The 22,431-nt window shown below is 44.0% G+C and overlaps 1 protein-coding gene across 2 annotated transcripts in view; it reads right to left on the bottom strand.

Moving 5' to 3' along the window:
- The window catches only part of PHIP (PHIP subunit of CUL4-Ring ligase complex), a 119,297-nt gene that overhangs the window by 89,218 nt on the left and 7,648 nt on the right, over positions 1-22,431 (bottom strand). For both annotated transcript variants that reach the window (XM_082756363.1, XM_082756362.1), the window contains exons 5-7: positions 12,715-12,865; positions 12,514-12,612; positions 736-896 (exon numbers count right to left, since the gene is read on the bottom strand). In XM_082756363.1, the coding sequence (XP_082612489.1) occupies positions 736-896; positions 12,514-12,612; positions 12,715-12,865 (411 nt within the window). The remainder of the gene's footprint in view (positions 1-735; positions 897-12,513; positions 12,613-12,714; positions 12,866-22,431) is intronic.

Here is a 22,431-nt window from a genome sequence, read left to right as displayed (position 1 = left end):
CCACGGGTGGGGGCAGCTCCCCCCAGACCCCTGCTCCTGCAGGGGCTCCTCTCCACGGGCTGCAGCTCCGGCCCGGGGCCTGCTCCTGCGGGGGCTCTCCATGGGCCGCAGCCTCCTCCAGGCCACATCCACCTGCTCCACCGGGGGCTCCTCCACCCACGGGGGGGCTGCAGCGTGGAGATCTGCTCCATGTGGGACCCATGGGCTGCAGGGGGACAGCCTGCTCCACTCCACCAGGGGCCTCTCCACAGGCTGCAGGGGAACTGCTGCTGGAGCACCTGGAGCACCGCCTGCCCCACTTCTGCAACGACCCTGTGGTCTGCAGGGCTGCTTCCCTCTCATTTTCTCACTCCTGTCTCTCCCAGCTGCTGTCACACAACAGCTTTTTTCCCTTTCTTCAATCTGCTCTCCCATAGGCCCACTTAGCATCGCTTCCTGGCTTGGCTCTAGCCAGAGGCAGGTCCCTTTGGAGCCTGCTGGGTGCTTCTCATAGAAACCACCTCTGCAGCCCCCTGCTACCAAAACCTTGCCATGTACACCCAATACATTAGTATGCTGAAACTATTTTAACATGCAAACCAGCATGGTCATTAAAAAGCATCCAAGAGTAACAACAGCAGTAAAGCATTCATCTGCTCTTAATATGCAACATCAGTACATTTAGGTTTTGGGAACAGTTAAATGACATGCTAACTGCACTTCGAAAAAATCATACAATAGAAAATTTGTACTTACAGTAAATATTCTCCTGCCAGTCCGATCAAAAGTTACACAGTATACAGAAGATAAGTGTCCTAAAATTCGTTTATGCATCTTCATATGTTGATAGACTGCAGTTGGAACAAGGCGTTCAAGTCTGTATTTTCCATTTAGTTTTCTCGAAAACAAGGTATCCACTACCAAATGAGAAGAAAGAAAATAAACAACATTTATATTGTGTTCATAAACTACAACACTGTAGTGAAAGAAGTGAAAGTTCATTTCAGCATTGGACCACACCTCATATGAACACTTTACTACAGTCATTCTCTCATTTTACAAAACTTAATAAGGGAAAATGTAATACAAAAGTAGCCTCTGATACATACATGCAAAAAAGTAGTAAAGTGCAAGGCAGAACACAAAGGTATTATACATCAAACTTCCATTTCTAAGTGCCTAAATGTATGCTTCTTGCTTCATACCTAGTGTGAGAAATTCAGGAGGACCAAGACAGCTTCCATGGAGGAGTAAACCACCTCGAATTTAAGATACATACAAGCTTCCCCACAGTTATTAACTGCACACCAGAAAACATTCAAGTCCTCTCCAGGGCAACCTGTTTTTAGACACCTGCATAATCAAACATTTATCCACCCTCTGCAAGATAAAATCAGTTCTTGTTTTGAAGAATACTACTGCCTGCTATGGCCAAAAAAAAAAAAATACAACCAAACAAAACCAGATACAAATTTAGCAAACCCTGATTTTGATTAACGGAACTTTGTTTAAAGGGTTTAGGATTTTTTTATCCAAGTTTAAAAGCTTAAAAAGTCCAGGAGCAAGAATTTACTTTGTTCTAACAAAATGGAAAGAAAATAAAGGTCAGAGTTATTAATTTTAAACTGCTACTCATGCAATGATAAAGCAGCAAAGTGTAGTGCTTGCATGCATGGATACACATTAGTCAGACGGTTCCCCATATTGTTATTAGAGCTAAGAAACGGTGGCAATATATTTTATATTCCACAGAATTATGATAAAATTTGCAAATATATCCTGCTTCTGAATACGTGAAAAGTAAAATAATAATAAATGCCCAGCAATATCCAATGCACTACACATGGAAAACAAAATTCACCACTGTCAAGACAGGTAGTTGCTACTCTCATCACTCCCCTGGTTAGGAGTTCTTTACACATCATTTCACCACAGTAGTGTGTGTGCTAGTGAACTAACGGGGACAGGGTGCAGGGTTGGAAGTGCATGACACTCTCGCTAGCATCAGCTGTGAAGAGCTACAAGCCTCTTGCACCGCACGGTTTTGGCCCAGGCCAACTAGACAGTGGTTCATGAGTCAGCACAGGTCAAACTTCATTCATTATGCAAACTGGATAGCAGCTACTCTGCACGGGAGCAAAAGCACTTAGTGGTATGGACAACTGCCAAGCCCACTGGCTTCAGGCCATGAGAACAGCCCTGAAACATTTCAGCTCCTGCATATGTAGCCCAGGGATTCAAGGAAGTCTTCCCAGTTCAAGACGCTTTGTGAAGGAGCAGGATCCTTAGCTGCGGGGTGAGGCACTGACTCGCTGGGCTGCTACTGCCTTAAGGCTCTGCAATATCTTCACCCTCCCCCTACACAAGAAAAAGATGCAGCTGCAGTTGCTTTATGACAAAGCTTTTCCTTGCCAACAGACAGTCTACTTTAGAACAGCAGGAAACCCAGATTAGTTCAGTCACAAGATAAATCGTTTCTGCTTCTGACACATCATCCCATGGTAAAAAGAAAAAATAAAACACACACCAACCACACACAATAAAACAGAGTAAGAAAAAGTATTTGCCACAACAATAAAGTGATCTTACACAATCTCAACCTATTCAGTAGTTACCTTTTTGTTTGCTCTTAATGTAAGTAGGTTGCTTGGAAATCAGCTTCTAGCACATTATATAAAAATGAATCCATAGCTCTCATAAAAGTAAAAAGCTAAACTAAAAGTTAATTGCTGAGATGTTCTGTCAGTAAGTTTAGAAGTAAGCAGCCTCTTTAGGAGAAAGCAACCAATAACTTCATATAAGCATTTTACTTTTAATATACAGACAAATTTTGACCTTTTTTTTTTTTAAATTTAATAGATTTAATAGATTTTTAGATTAATTTAATAGATTTAACATAGCCTAAGCCAGTATTTCTGCTGATATTCTTGTTGATGTCAAGTGGTGATGGGCAAATTGCTACTGGTTCACGTATCTCTGGGGAACTCAAGCATCCCTTGTTTAGCAACAAGCAGCCTACTGCACACAACAGAAGCAACACAGCAACAGGGGAAATGAGAAAACTGGGAGCTTACTCACTGGCTTTGAACAAAATTTAGATTAAAACTACATAAAAATCCCATTACCCTTTAAAAATAAATTTAAGGGTTTTAAAAATTGGCTTTATAAGGCAAAAAGTATCATTACGAACCTATGGACGATGGGGAAGAGAATTTTTAACCAAGATCATGCTTTTAGAAAAAAAAAAAAAACAAACCATGACAACTTCCCATAGGTTTGGACACTGTCCATTAAAATACTATTTTTCAGAAGACTCCTCCAACATTTTTTTTTAAACTAAATGCTCACATCCATCATTGTTCTTCAATACAGCCTCCCATTTAACTCTAATTATATTTAATCTCATTCTCTTAGCCAAGGGATCCAGCTTGATTTCTGAGGCGTTCCCATGTTTTATTCCAACATTTACAACTCCAGCACAGACCTTGTTAGCAAAGGAAGTACTCTTTTTTTTTTTTTTTTTTTTTTTTCCTTTTAGAGTACGGGTAAAAATTAAAAAATAGCTGCATCTTGTGCATCAAAACAATAAAACTGATTTTTTCTGGTGTGAACCAAGCTGAGAAAGACTACCAATTGCTAATAATAATACGTTTGTATTAATTATAAGTCTTAGGTTTCATCATGATAGATACCCAGATCTGGCCTCAATACCTTTCAGGCCTTCTGTGGTCTTTAAGCTATTTTAGCTTGATTTTAACTGTATTTGGGGGGGGGGGGGGAGGGGGAGGAAGTGATTTTAGGAACTCCTGTACAGCGGTTACTCCTGCAACTCTCTTGTTTAATCCCTATGAGCAGTTCTGAGTCTTTGCTTAGGTTCTGCCTGGCCTCACACAATGGGGTCAGCATAAGCAAAGGTGTTGGTTCAATCACAGGAAGAGTGATAAGGTTTAAGTAGTTAAACAGCTGCCACAAACAGTACCTAACAAGCAAGGAAAGTAGGACACAAACTTTATCCAAGGCTGGTTAGAGAGCACTGGTTGGGCCCTACAGCGAGTCAACCAAGAAAAGAAAGAAGGATTGGATGCAAGAAAGAACAAAGCCACACAACAGATTGCTCGCTCCTTATTAGGATGTCCCCGTGAACTGGACACTGCATGGAAAAAGCTACAACCCAATGCCTGAGCAGCTAAGGGAATTAAAATTATCTTATCTTTGCGTCTGTCCACTACTCATGCACAAGATTTTGTTTTAAAAAGGAGGAGAAAAAAAACAAACACAGATGTTATCAGTTGTGTGCGTGACACGGAACAACGCTCCACTACTTAGTCCCAGTTGACATTTTGGTTCTCATATATCAATTCTTCGTATTTAATAGTGAAGCTAGCTGATCAGTAGAATTCAACACCTAAAAAAGTGAGGTGCTCTGCAGATGTCTGAGCATGTAAGAAAACTTCTCCACAAAAAAAAACAAACAAAAATTTTTAAGTTGCTATCAGTTGTTTACCAGTTGCTTCCAAACAAAGCAAATCGCTCATCGCTTTCAGGTAACTGGGCTCGTCTTCACCCAACATGACCAGCCTTAAAGACCGACTCTTGACCTTGTCACAGAATCACAGAGGTTGGAAGTGACGTCTGGAGCTCAGCTGCCCAACCTCCCTGATCAAGCAGGTTCACCTTGGGTAGGTTGCCCATGACTGTGTCCTGTTGGGCTTTGAGTATCACCAAGGGTGGAGACTTCACCACCTCTCTGGACACCCCGGGCCAATGTTTTGACTACCCACAGTAAAAAGGTACTTTCCAATGTTTCAGTGGAAATTCCTGTACTTTGGTTTGTTTCCATTGCTTCTTGTCCTATCAGGAGGCACCAATGAGAAGAGCCTGGCTCCATCTTCATCACAACCTGCCAGTTAGGTATTTATACCCCTTCCTGAGATCTCCTTAAGCTTCCTCTTCAAGGCTAGTAAATCCCAGCCCTCTTGGCTTCTCTTTGTATGATAGACACCTCAAGCTTTTCAACATCGTCTTTTGCTAGATTCATTCCACTGTGTCCATGACTTTCTTGTTCTGAGGAGCCCAGAGCTGGACCCAGCACTGCAGGTGGGGTCTCAGCTGTGCTGACTAGAGGGAAAACACCCTCAGCCTAACAGCAACGCCCTACCTCCAACAGCACAGGATGCTACTTCTTTTTGTTGTGCAAGGGTACACTGGGGACTCATGTCTGACATGTTGAGCACCAGGATGCCCAGCTCATTAAGCCCCTGTTGTCTAATTGTGCACAGAGACCTTCCTTCCCACGGACTTCTGCACTTCTCTTTGTGGAACCTCTGTGAGCAGAGCCCAGCAGCTGCCCCATGTAAGATCAGAGCCAGCTCCAGACGGCTCCACAGGTACCCACCACTGGCCAGAGCCAAGCCAAGGAGCAATGCTGGGTGGGCTTCTGGGAGAGGAGACTGAAGGAAGGGGAAAAAAATCTGCTGTGTGACAACTCCATCCCAGTGGAGCAGGTGGATGTGGCCTGGAGGAGGCTGCGGCCCATGGAGAGCCCCCGCAGGAGCAGGCCCTGGGCCGGAGCTGCAGCCTGTGGAGAGGAGCCCACGCAGGAGCAGGGGTCTGGGGGGAGCTGCTGCCCGTGGGGGACCCGTGCTGGAGCAGTTTGCTCCTGGGGGATGGATGGACCCCGTGGTACGGAGCCGTGTGGGAGCAGTGCTTGAAGAGCTGCTGCCTGTGGGCAGCCCCCACAGGATCAGTTCGGGAAGGACGGCATCCATGGGAGGGACCCCATGGGAAGCAGGAGCAGGGAGGGACCGTGAGACAGCATCAGGGACTGGCTGCAGCCCCCATTCCCCCCATTCCCCTGTGCGACTTGGGGGGAGGAGGTGAAAGAGGGCAGGTGGGGGTAGGTGTTTTTGGTTTGCTTTTAGTTTCTCCCTGCTCTAACCTGCTTGTGATAGGCAATAACTTGAAACCACTTATATTAATCTCCTTCTGCTGAGTCTGGTTTTGTCCATGACAATAACTGTTGAGTCATCTCCCTGTCCTTATCTCAACCCCTGAGCCCTTCTCATCATATTTTCTCCCCCTTTTTCCTTTGAGGAGGGAGAGAGAGACAGCAGTTGTGGTGGAGCTCGGCTGCCCAGCAGAGAGAAACCCCCACATCCTGCTCATGCGTTTCTCCAGCCTGTTAAGGGCCCTCTGAATGGCAGCACAGTCCCTCTGATGTGTCAGCCACCACCCCTAGTTGTGCACTGCCTGCACGCTTGGTGTGCCATCATCCAAGTCACTACTGAAGATGTTAAACAGTGCCGGCCCTAGTGTTAGCCCCTGTGCGCACCATCAGTAAACCCTTTTGCCAATCAATCCTTTGAGCCAAACATTTCTGCCTGTATCAAATCCCAAAAGGGCTGGGGCTGGCAGGGCCCTCTGGAGCCCACCTGCTCCAACCCCCTGGTTTAAGCCGGCCCACACAGAGCAGGCTGCCTCCTCTCTGCACCCACTCTTCAGGTATTTATACGCAGTGATGAGATCCCCCTGAGCCTCCTCTTCTCCAGGCTGAGCAGCCCCAGGTCTCTGATCCTGACCCCACTCAGCAGAAGGCCCTGCTCCTCCTCCAGATGATGCTACACCTGGAGAAGCCCTTTGTGTGCTCCTTCATGCCCTTCCCCAGATTCAATGCCAGAAGAGCTCTGACTTTGATTACTGCAGAGCCGCAGAACACTACAAGTCCACTCCAACCTCAGCAAGTCACCGGGTCCAGCATCCCCTTTGGAGGCAAGGTCAACTACAAGTTACTACGGCCCTTTACTAGATTAAAAAAAAAAAAAAAAAAAAAAGTGTGTGGGAAGTTGCGGATGAACGCAGTGAGAAACATGGGATTCTGTACCCATCAAGGCCAACACTTAAATACATTTATTTATTTTTAAAGGTCACTTAGAAACATAAACCAAACAGACTTGGGCTCTTCAGACAACTTAGTAAAATGGAAATTTTTAAAATCTCACTTCTACTGTTATGATTCACTGCTACTAACAATGTTAATCTGAAAACCACATCTCTGAGTCAAGATCACCTTAATTTTTTGCTTTCCCTCAGAACAATTTAAAATTTAACATACATAAAGCTGCTGAATGTAAAATGGTAGGAGTTCTCAATAGAGCTTGTGAAAGATTGTATCAGGCTTTCTCCCACTCAAAAGGCACGCGGCAGGCACCAACCTGAATGCCTTCAAAGTTTTAGAATGTCTCTAACTCCGCACCCAAAATAGCACAGGCAGCTCAGAGAAATACAGCAATCTGTGAGAGATAAATTTTGGTGTCTGAAAGACAGTGCAGTATTAGCTGTGCTGACCTTTTTTTTCCCTGGCTTTTTTCACTTTTTTTTTTTTTTTTATCCAAGCAACCAGCTTCATCACCTTATTTACACGGTCTTATCCTTGAATGTGAAATATGCCTTTAAAGACAGGGGAGAGTAACATGCTTTACCTTACATTAAAAAAAAAAAAAAAACACATACAGAAGTCTTTATGGTTTATTTTTCATTTTCTTCCCTTCTGGAGTTCTGTTTAATTAAAGTTCTAGTCTGAAGAACAGCAGCCACCTTTGTTCCCCTTCCATTCACACAGAAATGGAAGCAGGTTCAAAGCAGATCTTAAAGGACACTTGAGAAACACATTTTATTCACAACTCTTAGCCATAACGAAATGAGTTGCATAGCTTGAGAGCCTGGGCACACCTCTAGTGAATACCTCTAGTGAATACCAAGGCATTTACAGTTGTTTAAAACAACAAGACTGCCAGACTCCTCCTGTCGCTGTCTAAGCTAATAACATTAAATGTGTCACGCACTCAGGTTTTCTTCCCTCCTCCACCCCTTCTGTCAAGATGTCCAGGATCAAAAAAGCAGCTTGAACTGACTTCTACCTTCCCACCATTTCTCTGTTTGACTTCCAAACCCTACGCAGTACTCCCCGTCTTCTGGCTTATAGGCAATGATCGCCACCCATCTGACGTGAGATAAAGCTAGCAACCGATTGAGCCAGAACTTGTCTCAGAGCGAGGCAGAGGTATACTGACTTCTCACTGGAGCATATCTGAGAGTATGTTAGGTCTATATACACCCAAAACTTTCCAAATAAAATTTACCTGCTCAGTGAAAGTAGGTGACCAAACCCTTACCAATTTAGAGAAATGAGAGGCAAGACGCTTGCAAGGGTAGCACGCAACGACAAACGAAAGCTGTGCAATCCCAAGCATTTCCAAACTCTTCCCTATCTTCAGCACAATCTTGTTTACACCCAGCATATTACTTATTTGTTACATATCTCACTCAACATATTAGGACTTCTATAACATTTCTTTTTGCATAAAAAGAAGGCATTTATTTTAGTATAATTCACTTTATACTTGAATAAACACAGGTAACAACGTTAGTTTACACAGATAATTTAAATGTATTGCATCGCTAATATTCAAAACCTAAAGCTGGTCTTTTGGGTTAGTTTATTTTGGTTTTGTTTGTTTGTTTTTATGGTAACAGGAGCAATTTATGCAAAGTACTCTTACGTTAGCTTTTAGGCCTGAAGTATTTACTAAATTTCTAAAAACAAACATCTACACCACTAGCAGAACATCATGTCCTGTTTACAGCCGAAACAGCAGGAGCATTTAATAAAGAAACTGTGAGAAAAACAGAAAATCTCTCAGAACTTTTATCGAGGAGGACTATTCAGCAAGACAATGAAATAGTATTTCTCAAAGGCAGATATATTCATCAATCAAGAAAAACATTCTTCATTATCAGGGAACGAGCAGCCAGTCTCATTCAGCTCTTCACACATGAATGACCAGCTTCCCAAGAGCTTTGAACTCATGGCTTTAAGCTTTGGTTCTGTGCTTTTTCAGCAGTTCCTGAAAATTACTGAAAGAGTTCCATTTCTGTTCCTGCAGGGATCTTTAACAATACAAAAGAACATATGACATAGCTCTTTGTGTTCTTAATTAACTATCTTAGTGCTTATGTCGCACAAACAATATCGACTGGAAAAACATTATTTATTACCCAAGTTTTGTTTCTCTTTATCATATTCTACAAATACTTTATAGTTCTCTGCCGAAGCACTTATTTGTACAGATGTATTTTAACTGCGTATAGAAGTTACTTAGAAGGCAGCTGGCACAATGTGCATGAAATTTTTAAACTAAAGAGTATCCTTGCAGCATCGTAATTACATCGGTCCATCAAACTAGGAAACATGCAAATATGCTTAGAAAGATGTAAACGAAGGATAAAGCTTGCACAACACTGAAATGCTTCTTCCCATTCCTCAACCATTTGCGGGCTCTCCATGTGAAATACATACAGCCCTGAGAACATGAGTTTCCAAATGTTTTGTAGCACAAATATGTAAAATACAGCTCTCCTAGTGGAGAAGGGGTTAGCTATGTAAGAAAATGGAATCTAGTATCTAATGTTATTTATAAAAGTGTCATTCCAGTTCCCAGTTTCATTCAAAGGCTCAGACTAGAACAGGATAAACCAAACACAAATGCTTTAACGCACAGGTCTGAACCAGACATCCAAAAAATCCAAATACACTTCACAGTTGAAAACACGCAGTTACCAGCACTTATCTCAACGTTCAGAAAAGGAAATTATTGGTCATGAAAAACGTGGTATGTTGAAATAACTATAATTTTGCAAATATTCAGAGCTCTGCGAAAGGTTCAATAAAAATAACATTTACTTAGGAAGCCGTACGTGTTCTTCCTATAAATAGCCTGAAAGTTATTTCTCCTAACAGTTAACTTCTCTACCGTGGCAACTACAAGTTTCTTTGCTATCTAGCTGACAGAGACTTCATGCACTGGTCTTTTCTGCTTAAAAAAAAAAAATATGTACCGTGGATTAAGCCAAAGTACAAAGCAGAACAGTCTGCTTCTTCTGCTGCTCTGATTTCAAATATGTTTTAAAACACATTGCCAAGTATTGAAAAAGTTAAGACAACCACAACTAAGGAAATCTAAGCCATCAGACAGCTCTGTCCTCCAGACACCTTGCAGATAAGGCTGCTTATCCAGCCCAAGATTTTCTAAGTTCACAATGTTCACAACTGCGTACAGCCACTCAGAAAGGGAAATACTCGCCACAAGCACTTCTTCCTCCACATCTGGAGCACAACATAGAAACTATTCTTTAAGTGAATACCAAAAATAACATCTGTAAACTAAAATCTACTGAATGCAAGTAGGTACTACAGGAGGGTTTTGGTGAACCGCCTCGGGATAATACACGCACTACCTGAGGAAGCTCTGAGAAGCCAGTAACGCCATGTCCTCTCCCTATATCCCAAGCACCTACAAAAGTATCATGGGAAGTATGCAACTCGTGCCTTAAAAGAAAAGAGCCACTAGAACACCACTTTGCCATCTGACCAAGTCAAAGTTGGCAGCGCTCGACTTCAAAGCTTCTTAGCTGTAGCGTGCCTCTGCTTCAGCTTAAGGCTGAACCGTAATCCTCTGGATAAAGCGTGCTGGTGCGCACTGTGAGGTTTCACTCGGAGATTCTTAGAACACCAGGAATAATCTGGAGAGCCCAAATTTAGCATTCTCAGTTTTATTTTATTTATATATAAATAAGTTTTTTTTTAAAATATCCCAATTTATGGAAACCTTACAGGCTACCAATATTCCTCAAAAGGAGTTCAGACTTCAAAAAACCCATAATGGCAAGATATCCCATTTAAAATAGCTCTGTTCTGTACAGCACCCAGCTGTCTATTTGTCCATTGCTACTTAGTAGCTCACCCAACCTATCTTCAATTCTCTCTTTTTTACCATGGCCTTCACAGCAGCCTGTCTTTTATCAGAGATACACTGCACCACAGAAGCACAAAACTGAAGACTGCTTAAGCAAGGAACTGTTTGATTTGATCCAGAAACCTGCTGCTGCACCGTGACTTACTCCTCAAGGCGTCTCAACTTGTTCTCATCTCCAGTAGTTTCCCAGGTTCTTAAACCTCCAATGTGTTAAAAAGAGCCCCTATGCCCAATAAGGAATTCTGGATTGCATATTTATGTCCTTGATTTGTGATTTAAAAAAAAAAAAAATAAATTAATTAAAAATGTCAGTATATCATTGCTGTTGCTCATGAAATGTAGAGAAAGCTTCTGGGAATTTTTTTTCCTCCTCTTACAGCCACATGGTGTTTATACTTTACAGTGACTAAACAGGTGCTTAAATAGCTTTCAGGAAAGGAGGTGTAAATTAGCTTGAGGCCTACCTTTGACTAACCACTGTCCTGTCTCTTCAGAAGCAATTAGATGCTTGATGTACTCTGAAGACTTGTAAGAATTTTTGAATATGATTTTCTGAATATTCATGCACATATGTACGGATGAAAAATCAGGCCACCCCCTGACTAAACTATGGAGAAATACTAGTATTAATATACATCATATTTTCAGATTTTCTTCCTACAAATAGTTTTAACAAAGAATAGATTATAGATCAAAATAACAGCTTAAAAAGATACTAAGTGTTACTTTGATCACTCATCCTAAAAAGTAAGAAGAATGGCATCCTGTGCTAGCTGTTCACTAGATTTCATCAAACTTGACTTACACAGGAGACAAGAATAGGGGTGTAAGCTAAGGGTAAACAAGTCCTTAATCACTGAAAACTACAACACACCCTTGTAAAGGTGCAAAGAGCTGCCTCTGAAATGGAGGCAAAATGATCAGGGGCTGAGCCAACGTGAACGAGCTGATTAAAAACTGGGTATCTACCCTCCTTCCAACCTCATCCAACACTGCACTTGGCATCTGGCCTTAACCGCCCCCTAGGCAGCAGCAGAAAAAGATGAAAAGACAAGTGATTTTGCCCAGTTTTCCTATCCACAGCAAAAGGAAAGGGATGCTCTTTAAACAATCTCCTAAAACACCACATCTCCATCCTCTTAGCAATTGAGAACAAGAAAACGCATCTTCTTGTTAAAAGGTTGAAAGCTAACAGAATATATTTTAGTGACAAAGATATGAGAGCTTAAAAATAGCAACTATATATATATATTAATTATATATGTATATATAAGGTATACACACGCTAGCCTCCAGTTTCTCAGCAAGACAGACAGCACGTGCTTCGTGATGTAACACAGCAAACTAAAGCAGAGCTACAAAATTACTGCAGAGACCAAAGAGCAGAGAGAATCACATCTACAGGACACTTAAATTTTTCCAAAGAAAACCATCACCAGTCTCTGAGACTTATTCTGTCCAACAATGGGTGCAGACAATGTCATTCTGGTTTTAACTAACTTCAGAGCAGAACTGGTGCATGAGTTTACAGTATCTTTTTCCCCCCCAAAGTGGCAAACATGCCAGTTATGGCATCTTAATAAAAAGTAATATTTAACAGAAGACATATGACACAAACAGCCAAACAAACAGAACTACTACCACCGAGCTCTCATCATTGCTATAATCAATTACCCTGGGAGCCAGGTAGTGCAAGGGCAATGCTGTAATAAATTTGGCTTACCTATGCTCGGTGGACTGCCATAGTTTACAGGCGACTCTGGAGGCCTCCCACAGTGTAATGCAGCAAGAGCAGATCCCTTCCATACAACGTGCTTGCAACCTGTTTTAGAAGAATTATACAACAGATGTTTTTCCTTGCACAAAATCGCAGAAGAGGCATGAAATACACCAAATTCTCAGAACTCTCACACATGTTTCATACTTTTGTTTGTACGAAGCAAAGACTGTCTGCCAGCTCCTAATAGCGTCTGCACTCCAGGGACACTTTGGGGAATTTCTTGCTCTAGAAGTGGTCCTAGTCGATGACATATTTGAAGCAAGTGATCAGGTGCCAAATGTCTGTAATATTTCACCTATTGTATGAAAGAGTAAACAAAACATTTGATGAGAAAGAGTCATATTTTGGACAAATTACCACCCTTTTTTTCCCCAGATCATTACACGAATCCTAAAGAAAATTATAGTATATGAAAGATAAAAACATAATGACCTTTAAGTACAATAACTCATTCCAGCTGGTCCCAATTAATTTCTTCTATTCAGAGCACGCTACTTGTACAGAGAACCGTTGCTATCTACTAAGAGTTTAAAGCACAGTTGGTCAAAGACTAATAAGCTGCTTTGTAACAGTGAAAAATGTAAAGAACATTCAATATTACATTTAATTATCTGTCTGGTCGATTTCAATTACTGTAACAGAAGAATGAGACAAGGATTCTAAGGACAGCAATATTTACAGAGTTACTGGAAGATTCACGTATACTAAGCAAGTACCAGGGCTTTGTAAAGGACAGACACCTGACACAGAAGCACCCTGCCACAACTCGCCTAAGTTTACAAGACCTTGTTGAAGGACCACAACTGGATTTTCTTTAAACCTCTGTCACTGCTCAGTTTCCAGCTGCAGGGTACCAAAGCTCGCTCCTATTACCCACAGCAGACCTTCTCACCACATGATTATAACAACGTCAAACCACTCTTAACAGCAGCCCAGACAAAAACAGCCCATTCTCTTGAACTACCATAATTACAGATCAAAAGATCACCTTGTACAACATCATCTTATATGTCTTTACATAAAAGCTTTGAAACATATATGGCAACAGTAAAATCCCGTTAACACAAAGCTTTGTTTTAAGAAGTATTTTTAAAAACACATAAGTTATTGCCAGCTTAAAACATAGCAAAGAATATTTAAAAACAAGACGACTAAGAGGGAGAATAGAAACTCAATCTTCTGATGTCCTAGTACAACAGTGACGTGTAGTAGCTTAAACCCTCATCCAGCCCAAAATGTTTTCACAGGTTTACTTTTACTTTGCAGAAAACAAAAGCATTGCAGCAAAAGCTTGTGATGGTTTGCTGCTCTGCAACTACAAAAGGCCGTGACTGACATTTTAGGCAAACTGATGCTTCTGTACTACAGCCAATTAATGGGAATACACCTCATTCTTCACCAGACGTGTTCCTCCCTTGCTGACACCCTGTGACCGCTTCTTGTATTCCAACAATCTGCTGATGTAAAGGCTGCTGGCGTCTGAAACGGGCTCTGGAAAAGCCCTGCTTACACTGGGAATTCCCACCAGCCCAGCCTTCCAGTGAAGGAGGAAAAGTTTTCTCTTCTGGTACTCTTCTATGAATCACATTTCATTTGCAGAAGGTCTTGCAACCTGCTGAATTTGATTGACTACCCCAAAGTCAAATGACTTATAAAATTCACGTAAGTTTAAAAATAAAGGCTTCTTTTTTAAAAAACATTAGAAATTATTTAAGTAACACTGAAAAGCTGCAGTTGATTATACAGATTAGTTCATTCGGGTAAATTTAATGACATCAGAGAGGCTCTTGTAAATGAGAGAAAAAAAATAATCTCACTGAACTGAGAACTTGTGATTCTGATTCATTTTTCTTATCAGTAACACGCAAATGAAATTCGCTTCTCTTTGGAGAAGGAGGAATCACAGTCAAAACACACGCTTGAGCACCCTAAAATATTAGAATAGCTGCAAGTAGTGACAAAGTAAGTACGGTTCCCACCATCAACAACCCAGATCTATTTCCTTGGCTTTTATTCTCCTCTGCTCCTATGAAAAGGAGCACAAAAACTTAACGAATACAGCCCTTTGTAGGGATCTATCTGCATCCAGACTTCACAACTCTGGAATCTGAACTTACCTCTCAAAGACTAACAACCAGGTTTTGTTGTTGCTGCTGTTCGAATAGTAGCACTGAGCTACCTATGCAACATGGTTGTCATTTTATCCTGCTCAACACATTTATTTTTTTTTTAAGCATCCTCACAAGTGCACAAAATCTAAAGCAAATGAAGCAAATCAGCTTTGACACATTCCCAAACTACAGCTAGCTCGCATCTTGAGTCATCCGTCTCATGATTTGTCAGAAGCCATGTGTTCATTTTTTTGTGGTGTAGCAGAAACAAGGTAGGCTCAATTCTTCCTGCAGTTTCTGAAGCAAATGATTTGAAAAAGGGGGAATCTATCTGTATTATTCTTAACATTTGTAGTAGGTACGAGCATTTTAAGGCATACCTTTTATCCACACCACAGTCTCTTCTTGTCCCTTTGTGAGAACACAGCCGTTCGTGCCACGTTACGCAGCAGTACCGTGATACTTCTGAACAGCATTTTTCTGAGTAATCATTGTTTGCTACTAAGCCCAGCTCGTTAACAAACTGATTCAACACTACCAAGTGTCGTGGTTTAACCCGGCTGGCAGCTAAACACCACGCAGCCGTTCGCTCACCCTCCCCCCTCCCTCTCTGGGACGGGGGAGAGAAATGGAAAGTGAAGCCCGTGAGTTGAGATAAAGACAGTTTAATAAGACAGGAAAATAATAATAATAATAATAATAATGATGATACAATGGTGATAATACGAAAGTAATAATAGTATGTACAAACAAGTGATGCACAATGCAATTGCTCACCACCCGCTGACCGATGCCCAGCCTAACCCCGAGCAGTCCGGCCCCCTCCCCCCGGCTAGCCACCCCTATATATTGTTTAGCATGACGTCAGATGGTATGGAATACCCCTTTGGCTAGTTTGGGTCACCTGTCCTGGGTCTGTCCCCTCCCAGCTCTTACTGCACCCCCCAGCCTGCCCGTTGGCAGGACAGAGCAAAGGCTGAGATGTCCTTGGCTTAGTATAAGCACTGCTCTGCAACAATTAAAGCATCGGGGTGTTATCAGCACTCTTCTCATTCTAAGCCAAAACACAGCATTCCACCAGCTACTAGGAAGAAAATTAATTCTGTGCTAACTGAAACCAGGACATCTATCCACCCCTTATTCCATACCATTTATGTCATGCTCAGGTTACACTCTTTTCCATACATTCTATTTAGTCACCTATAGTAATCATGGTAGTGATAATATACAGTATAATATACTATTTAACATGGTGCAATTCAGTTCATGGGCTATTCTCACCCAGTATTAAATCTCCTTGAGGTACACACCGGACCTCTCCGTTCTTTTGCATTACCCACCAAGTATATCCAGGTCCCTGAGCGAAAACAATTCCACGAATAGGTTTGCCTTTTCCTGAGGCAGGAGTAGCCCAGACTGTTTTACCCAGCATATTTTTTACATGCACTACAGGAACTTTATCCCCATCTACAGTACGTAACAGGTTTGATTGGGCAGGTCCAGCTCGGTTGGTAGATCCCCTAGTATTGACTAACCAGGTGGCCTTTGCCAAATGCGTATCCCAGTTTTTGAACGTCCCAGCGCCCATTGCTTTCAAGGTAGTCTTTAACAGGCCATTGTATCGTTCAACTTTCCCGGAGGCTGGTGCATGATAGGGGATGTGATACACCCATTCAATACCATGTTCTTTGGCCCAAGTGTCTATAAGGTTGTTTCGGAAGTGAGTCCCATTGTCTGATTCTATTCTTTCTGGGGTGCCATGTCGCCATAGGACTTGCTTTTCAAGGCCCAGGATGGTGTTCCGGGCGGTAGCATGAGGCACAGGATATGTTTCCAGCCATCCGGTGGTTGCTTCCACCATTGTAAGTACGTGGCGCTTGCCATTGCGAGTTTGAGGGAGTGTGATGTAATCAATCTGCCAGGCCTCTCCATATTTATATTTCAGCCATCGTCCTCCATACCAAAGAGGCTTTGACCGTTTGGCTTGCTTGATTGCAGCACATGTTTCACAGTCATGAATAACCTGTGCTATAGCGTCCATGGTCAAGTCCACCCCTCGATCACGAGCCCATCTGTATGTTGCATCTCTACCTTGATGGCCTGAGGTGTCATGGGCCCATCGGGCTATAAATAATTCACCTTTATGCTGCCAATCCAGGTCCACCTGAGCTACTTCAATCTTAGCAGCCTGATCCACCTGCTGGTTGTTTTGATGTTCTTCAGTAGCCCGATTCTTGGGCACATGAGCATCTACGTGGCGTACTTTCACAGCCAGGTTCTCTACCCGAGCAGCAATATCTTGCCACAATGCAGCAGCCCAGATAGGTTTGCCCCTACGCTGCCAGTTGTTTTGCTTCCATTGCTGTAACCATCCCCACAGGGCATTTGCTACCATCCATGAATCGGTGTAGAGATAGAGAACTGGCCATTTTTCTCGTTCAGCAATGTCTAAAGCCAGCTGAATGGCTTTCACTTCTGCAAACTGACTCGATTCACCTTCTCCCTCAGCAGCTTCTGCAACTCGTCGCGTAGGACTCCATACAGCAGCCTTCCATCTCCGATGCTTCCCCACAATACGACAGGACCCATCAGTGAACAGGGCATATTTCTTTTCATTCTCTGGCAACTGGTTGTACAGTGGGGCTTCTTCAGCACGACCCACCTCCTCCTCTGATGATATCCCAAAGTATTTGCCTTCTGGCCAGTCCATGATCACTTCCAATATTCCTGGGCGACTGGGGTTTCCTATTCGAGCCCGCTGAGTAATCAGTGCAACCCACTTGCTCCATGTAGCATCAGTTGCATGATGCGTAGAGGGGACCCTTCCCTTGAACATCCAGCCTAGTACCGGTAATCGGGGTGCTAGGAGGAGCTGCGCTTCAGTACCGACCACCTCCGAAGCAGATCGAACTCCTTCATATGCTGCCAATATCTCCTTTTCAGTTGGAGTATAGCGGGCCTCAGATCCTCTGTATCCCCGACTCCAAAACCCCAGAGGCCGACCTCGAGTTTCCCCAGGTTCTTTCTGCCAGAGGCTCCAGGTGGGGCCGTTCTCCCCGGCTGCAGTGTAGAGCACATTCTTTACATCTGGTCCTGTTCGAACTGGCCCAAGGGCTACTGCATGGACTATTTCCTGCTTGATTTGTTCAAAGGCTTGTCGTTGTTCAGGGCCCCATTCAAACTCATTCTTCTTACGAGTTACTTGGTAGAGTGGGTTTACAATCAGACTGTAATTTGGGATGTGCATTCTCCAAAACCCCACAACACCTAGGAAAGTCTGTGTTTCTTTTTTGTTAGTTGGTGGAGACATAGCTGTTATTTTGTTGATCACATCCATTGGGATTTGACGACGTCCATCTTGCCATTTTATTCCTAAAAACTGGATCTCCCGTGCAGGTCCTTTGACTTTATTTTGTTTTATGGCAAAACCGGCTTTCAGAAGGATTTGGACTATTTTCTTCCCTTTCTCGAAAACTTCCTCTGCTGTGTCACCCCACACAATAATGTCATCGATGTACTGCAGGTGTTCAGGAGCTTCCCCCTGCTCTAGTGCAGACTGGATCAGCCCATGGCAAATGGTAGGGCTGTGTTTCCACCCCTGGGGCAGCCTATTCCAGGTATATTGGACTCCCCTCCAAGTGAAGGCAAATTGTGGCCTGCACTCTGCTGCTAGAGGGATGGAGAAAAATGCATTAGCGATATCAATTGTGGCGTACCACTTGGCTGCCTTCGATTCAAGTTCATACTGAAGTTCCAGCATGTCCGGCACTGCAGCACTCAGTGGTGGCGTGACTTCGTTCAGGCCGCGATAGTCCACTGTTAGTCTCCACTCGCCATTAGACTTTCGCACTGGCCATATGGGACTATTGAAAGGTGAATGAGTCTTGCTGATCACTCCTTGGCTCTCCAATTGACGAATTAGCTTATGGATGGGAATCAGGGAGTCTCGGTTGGTGCGATATTGCCGCCGGTGCACAGTTGTGGTAGCAATTGGCACTTGCTGTTCTTCGACCCTCAGCAACCCCACAACAGAGGGGTCCTCTGAGAGACCAGGCAAGGTAGATAATTGTTTAATGCCCTCTGTCTCTAAGGCAGCAATACCAAAAGCCCACCGGAACCCTTTAGGGTCCTTGCAGTATCCTCTTCTAAGATAGTCTATGCCAAGGATACATGGAGCATCCGGACCAGTCACAATGCGGTGCTTTTCCCACTCATTCCCAGTCAGACTCACTTCAGCCTCCAATACAGTCAACTGCTGAGATCCCCCTGTCACTCCACAAATATAGATGGGCTCTGGTCCTTTATAGCTCGATGGCATTATAGTACATTGTGCACCGGTGTCTACTAAAGCCTTATACTTCTGTGCGCGTGATGTGCCAGGCCATCGAATCCACACAGTCCAATAAACTCGATTGTCCCTTTCCTCCCCCTGGCTGGAGGCAGGGCCCCCCTAATCCTGGTCAGAATCTTCCTCGTTTCTGTGTTTGAAGGACTGTCTGCTGGAAGTTGGAGCAGCAAACTTTTCGGAGAATCCCTTTTTCCTGATTGTTTTCTTTTGCAACTCACGTACCCGTGCCTCTAGGGTCGCGGTAGATTTTCCATCCCACTTTCTCATGTCCTCTCCATGGTCTCGTAAGTAAAACCACAGGGTGGCACGGGGTGAGTACCCACCATATCGTCTTCCTTGTGTGGGTGAACGCCTACCCCTGACAGCTGAGACACTGCTTTGTACAGGTGCGAAGGAGAATAATCTCTCTTCAAGTTGGTGAACCTTTTCAGAAAGTTTCTCCCAAGTGTTCTCCTTTGGTCGGTGGGCACTGGTTGGTTCAGGTGGGGAGGACAATAGATTCTCTTCAAGTTGGTGAACCTTTTCAGAAAGTTTCTCCACAGCTGAGACGCAGGCCTGTAAGGAAGAGGAGAGACTTTCTTCGTACTGCCGGAGTTGTTTAGCCGCTTCACCCACTGTGGGTTCCTCATCCTCTTTCCAGGCCATTATTGCCAATGAGCTGGCATATGATGATGGTGCACTCCGTACAAACTTCCGCCACATGGGTCGTGTACACTTGACTTCATCTGGATCTGTGGATGTTTGTTTGAGGTCTGGATCCTCATAAATCACTTCCCGTACGGCTAATTCCCTCAGGTACTGGATTCCCTTCTCCATAGTGGTCCACTTGCCTGGTAGACATAAAATATCTTCCTTGAAGGGATACCTTTCCCTCACAGCTGAGAGGAGACGCCTCCAGAGGCTGGTGGGTCGTGCTCCATCTGCAATTGCTTTGTCAATGCCGGCGTCTCGAGCAAGGGATCCCAGCCGCTTGGCTTCCCTGCCGTCTAATTCCACACAATTGGCTCCAGAGTCCCAGCACCGGAGCAGCCAGGTGACAAGCTGCTCACCTATACAGCGACCAAAATCTTTTCGCACATCTCGTAGCTCGCGCTCGTTTAGGCTTCGGGTAGTTACTGTTGCTCTTTCGGCATCCTCATCTTCCTCCTCCTGAATCCTTGACGGCCCAGCGTCGTCATCATCTTCGTCATCTCTATACTTAGTTTTGGCAGAAGCCTTACCTGGATTGGCAGAAGACTCTCTGCGTTCTAAACGACTTGAATTTCTATACCATATTTTCACCTTCTCTACAGGGGCAGCTTGCACTGCTACTGCTCGTTTCTCTGACTTTGTTACAGGGTCTGCCACAGGGGTTGGAATGCCCTCTGCAGGGTCAACTTGCACTGCTACAGCTCGTTTCTCTGACACGGCCACAGGAGCTGTAGCGGCTACAGGAGCTGGAGCAGTTGCAGGAACCGGAGCTGTAGCGGCTACAGGAGCTGGAGTTGGAGCTGGAGCAGTTGCAGGAGCTGGGACTGGAGCAGCAGTAGGAGCTGGAGCTGGAGCGGCTTCAGGAGCTGGAGCTGGAGCGACTTCAGGAGCTGGGACTGGAGCAGTTGCAGGAACTGGGACTGGAGTAGCGGCCGGAGCTGGAACTGGAGCGACTGCAGGAACTGGGACTGGAGCAGCTGCAGGAGCTGGAGCTGGAGCGGCTTCAGGAGCTGGAGCTGGAGCTGCTGCAGAGTCCACCGTAGGGGTCACAGTGGCCGTTGGATCTGTCACGGGACTTGGAGTGGCCGCAGGGTCTGTCACTAAGTTGATAGCAGTATCCATGGCAGCTCGATAGGCGTAAGCCAGGCCCCAGCATGTTACAATGATTTGTGTTACTTTGGAACTTCCCGAATCGCGACACCTTTTATTCAAGCATTCTGCCAGTTTTTGAGGATTTTGCACTTGTTCAGGGGTGAATTTCCAAAACACTGGGGGTGCCAACTGGTCTAGATGCCTGCCCATATCCTCCCATACTCCCTGCCACCCACAACTATACTGCCTCCGGGCAGATCTCCGGATGAGCTTCCTAAGTAGTTGTTTAACTTTAAGCAGAACCTGAAGTGCATTCAGGAGGCAGAACAACAGGACTATGCTGGTCTGAGTATCCCAAGGATATTCAATATCTTGGAGAGCTATTGTAATAAACTCGGAGGGTAAGAGGGTGGTGAAGGAGGAAGGGAGAGTGATCAAGGAGGGTACAGGGGTGGTGAAGGAGAAAGGGAGAGTGATCAAGTAAGAAAAATTATCTTCCCCTTTCCCCTCCACAGATTGACTCCCTAATGAAAAAAGGCAACAGATACAATTGCTAATAGTTTCCAAAATACAGTTTCCAAAGTATAGAATCGAAGATGTTACTGAGTACAAATACCAGGTTAGAGTCATGGCCAGATATTTCATCATCTCATAAGCCACTGATACAACACACAGTACCATAATGGTCTGAAACCAGGGCCCGGAGAGGATAAACAACATGACAGAGAGCACATACGGAAAATAACGTGCTATAATACTCAATTTGGAAAACAGGCGCAGCACAGTTGAGATTAAAGCAATCAGCATTATGACAAGTGACTATTAAGCAGGTCTAATACTTATACCAATTTTAGTTTAACACACTCTGGTCAGATCTGCCGTTATCTCAACCTTTCGTGCCCCACGTTGGGCGCCAAAAAGACTGTCGTGGTTTAACCCGGCTGGCAGCTAAACACCACGCAGCCGTTCGCTCACCCTCCCCCCTCCCTCTCTGGGACGGGGGAGAGAAATGGAAAGTGAAGCCCGTGAGTTGAGATAAAGACAGTTTAATAAGACAGGAAAATAATAATAATAATAATAATAATGATGATACAATGGTGATAATACGAAAGTAATAATAGTATGTACAAACAAGTGATGCACAATGCAATTGCTCACCACCCGCTGACCGATGCCCAGCCTAACCCCGAGCAGTCCGGCCCCCTCCCCCCGGCTAGCCACCCCTATATATTGTTTAGCATGACGTCAGATGGTATGGAATACCCCTTTGGCTAGTTTGGGTCACCTGTCCTGGGTCTGTCCCCTCCCAGCTCTTACTGCACCCCCCAGCCTGCCCGTTGGCAGGACAGAGCAAAGGCTGAGATGTCCTTGGCTTAGTATAAGCACTGCTCTGCAACAATTAAAGCATCGGGGTGTTATCAGCACTCTTCTCATTCTAAGCCAAAACACAGCATTCCACCAGCTACTAGGAAGAAAATTAATTCTGTGCTAACTGAAACCAGGACACCAAGCGAGCTGTATGCTAAACAAAAATAAAATCGAACGAGTGGCACAGGCCATTTAAACGCTTGGCAGTTCCAGGAAGTTTATAAAACAAATTCCAGGAACCATGTATAAGAA

The sequence above is a fragment of the Aythya marila genome (genome assembly GCF_965140915.1).
Source record: "Aythya marila genome assembly, chromosome: 3".
NCBI lineage: Eukaryota > Metazoa > Chordata > Aves > Anseriformes > Anatidae > Aythya > Aythya marila.
This window is presented reverse-complemented; position numbering and strand designations above follow the sequence as displayed.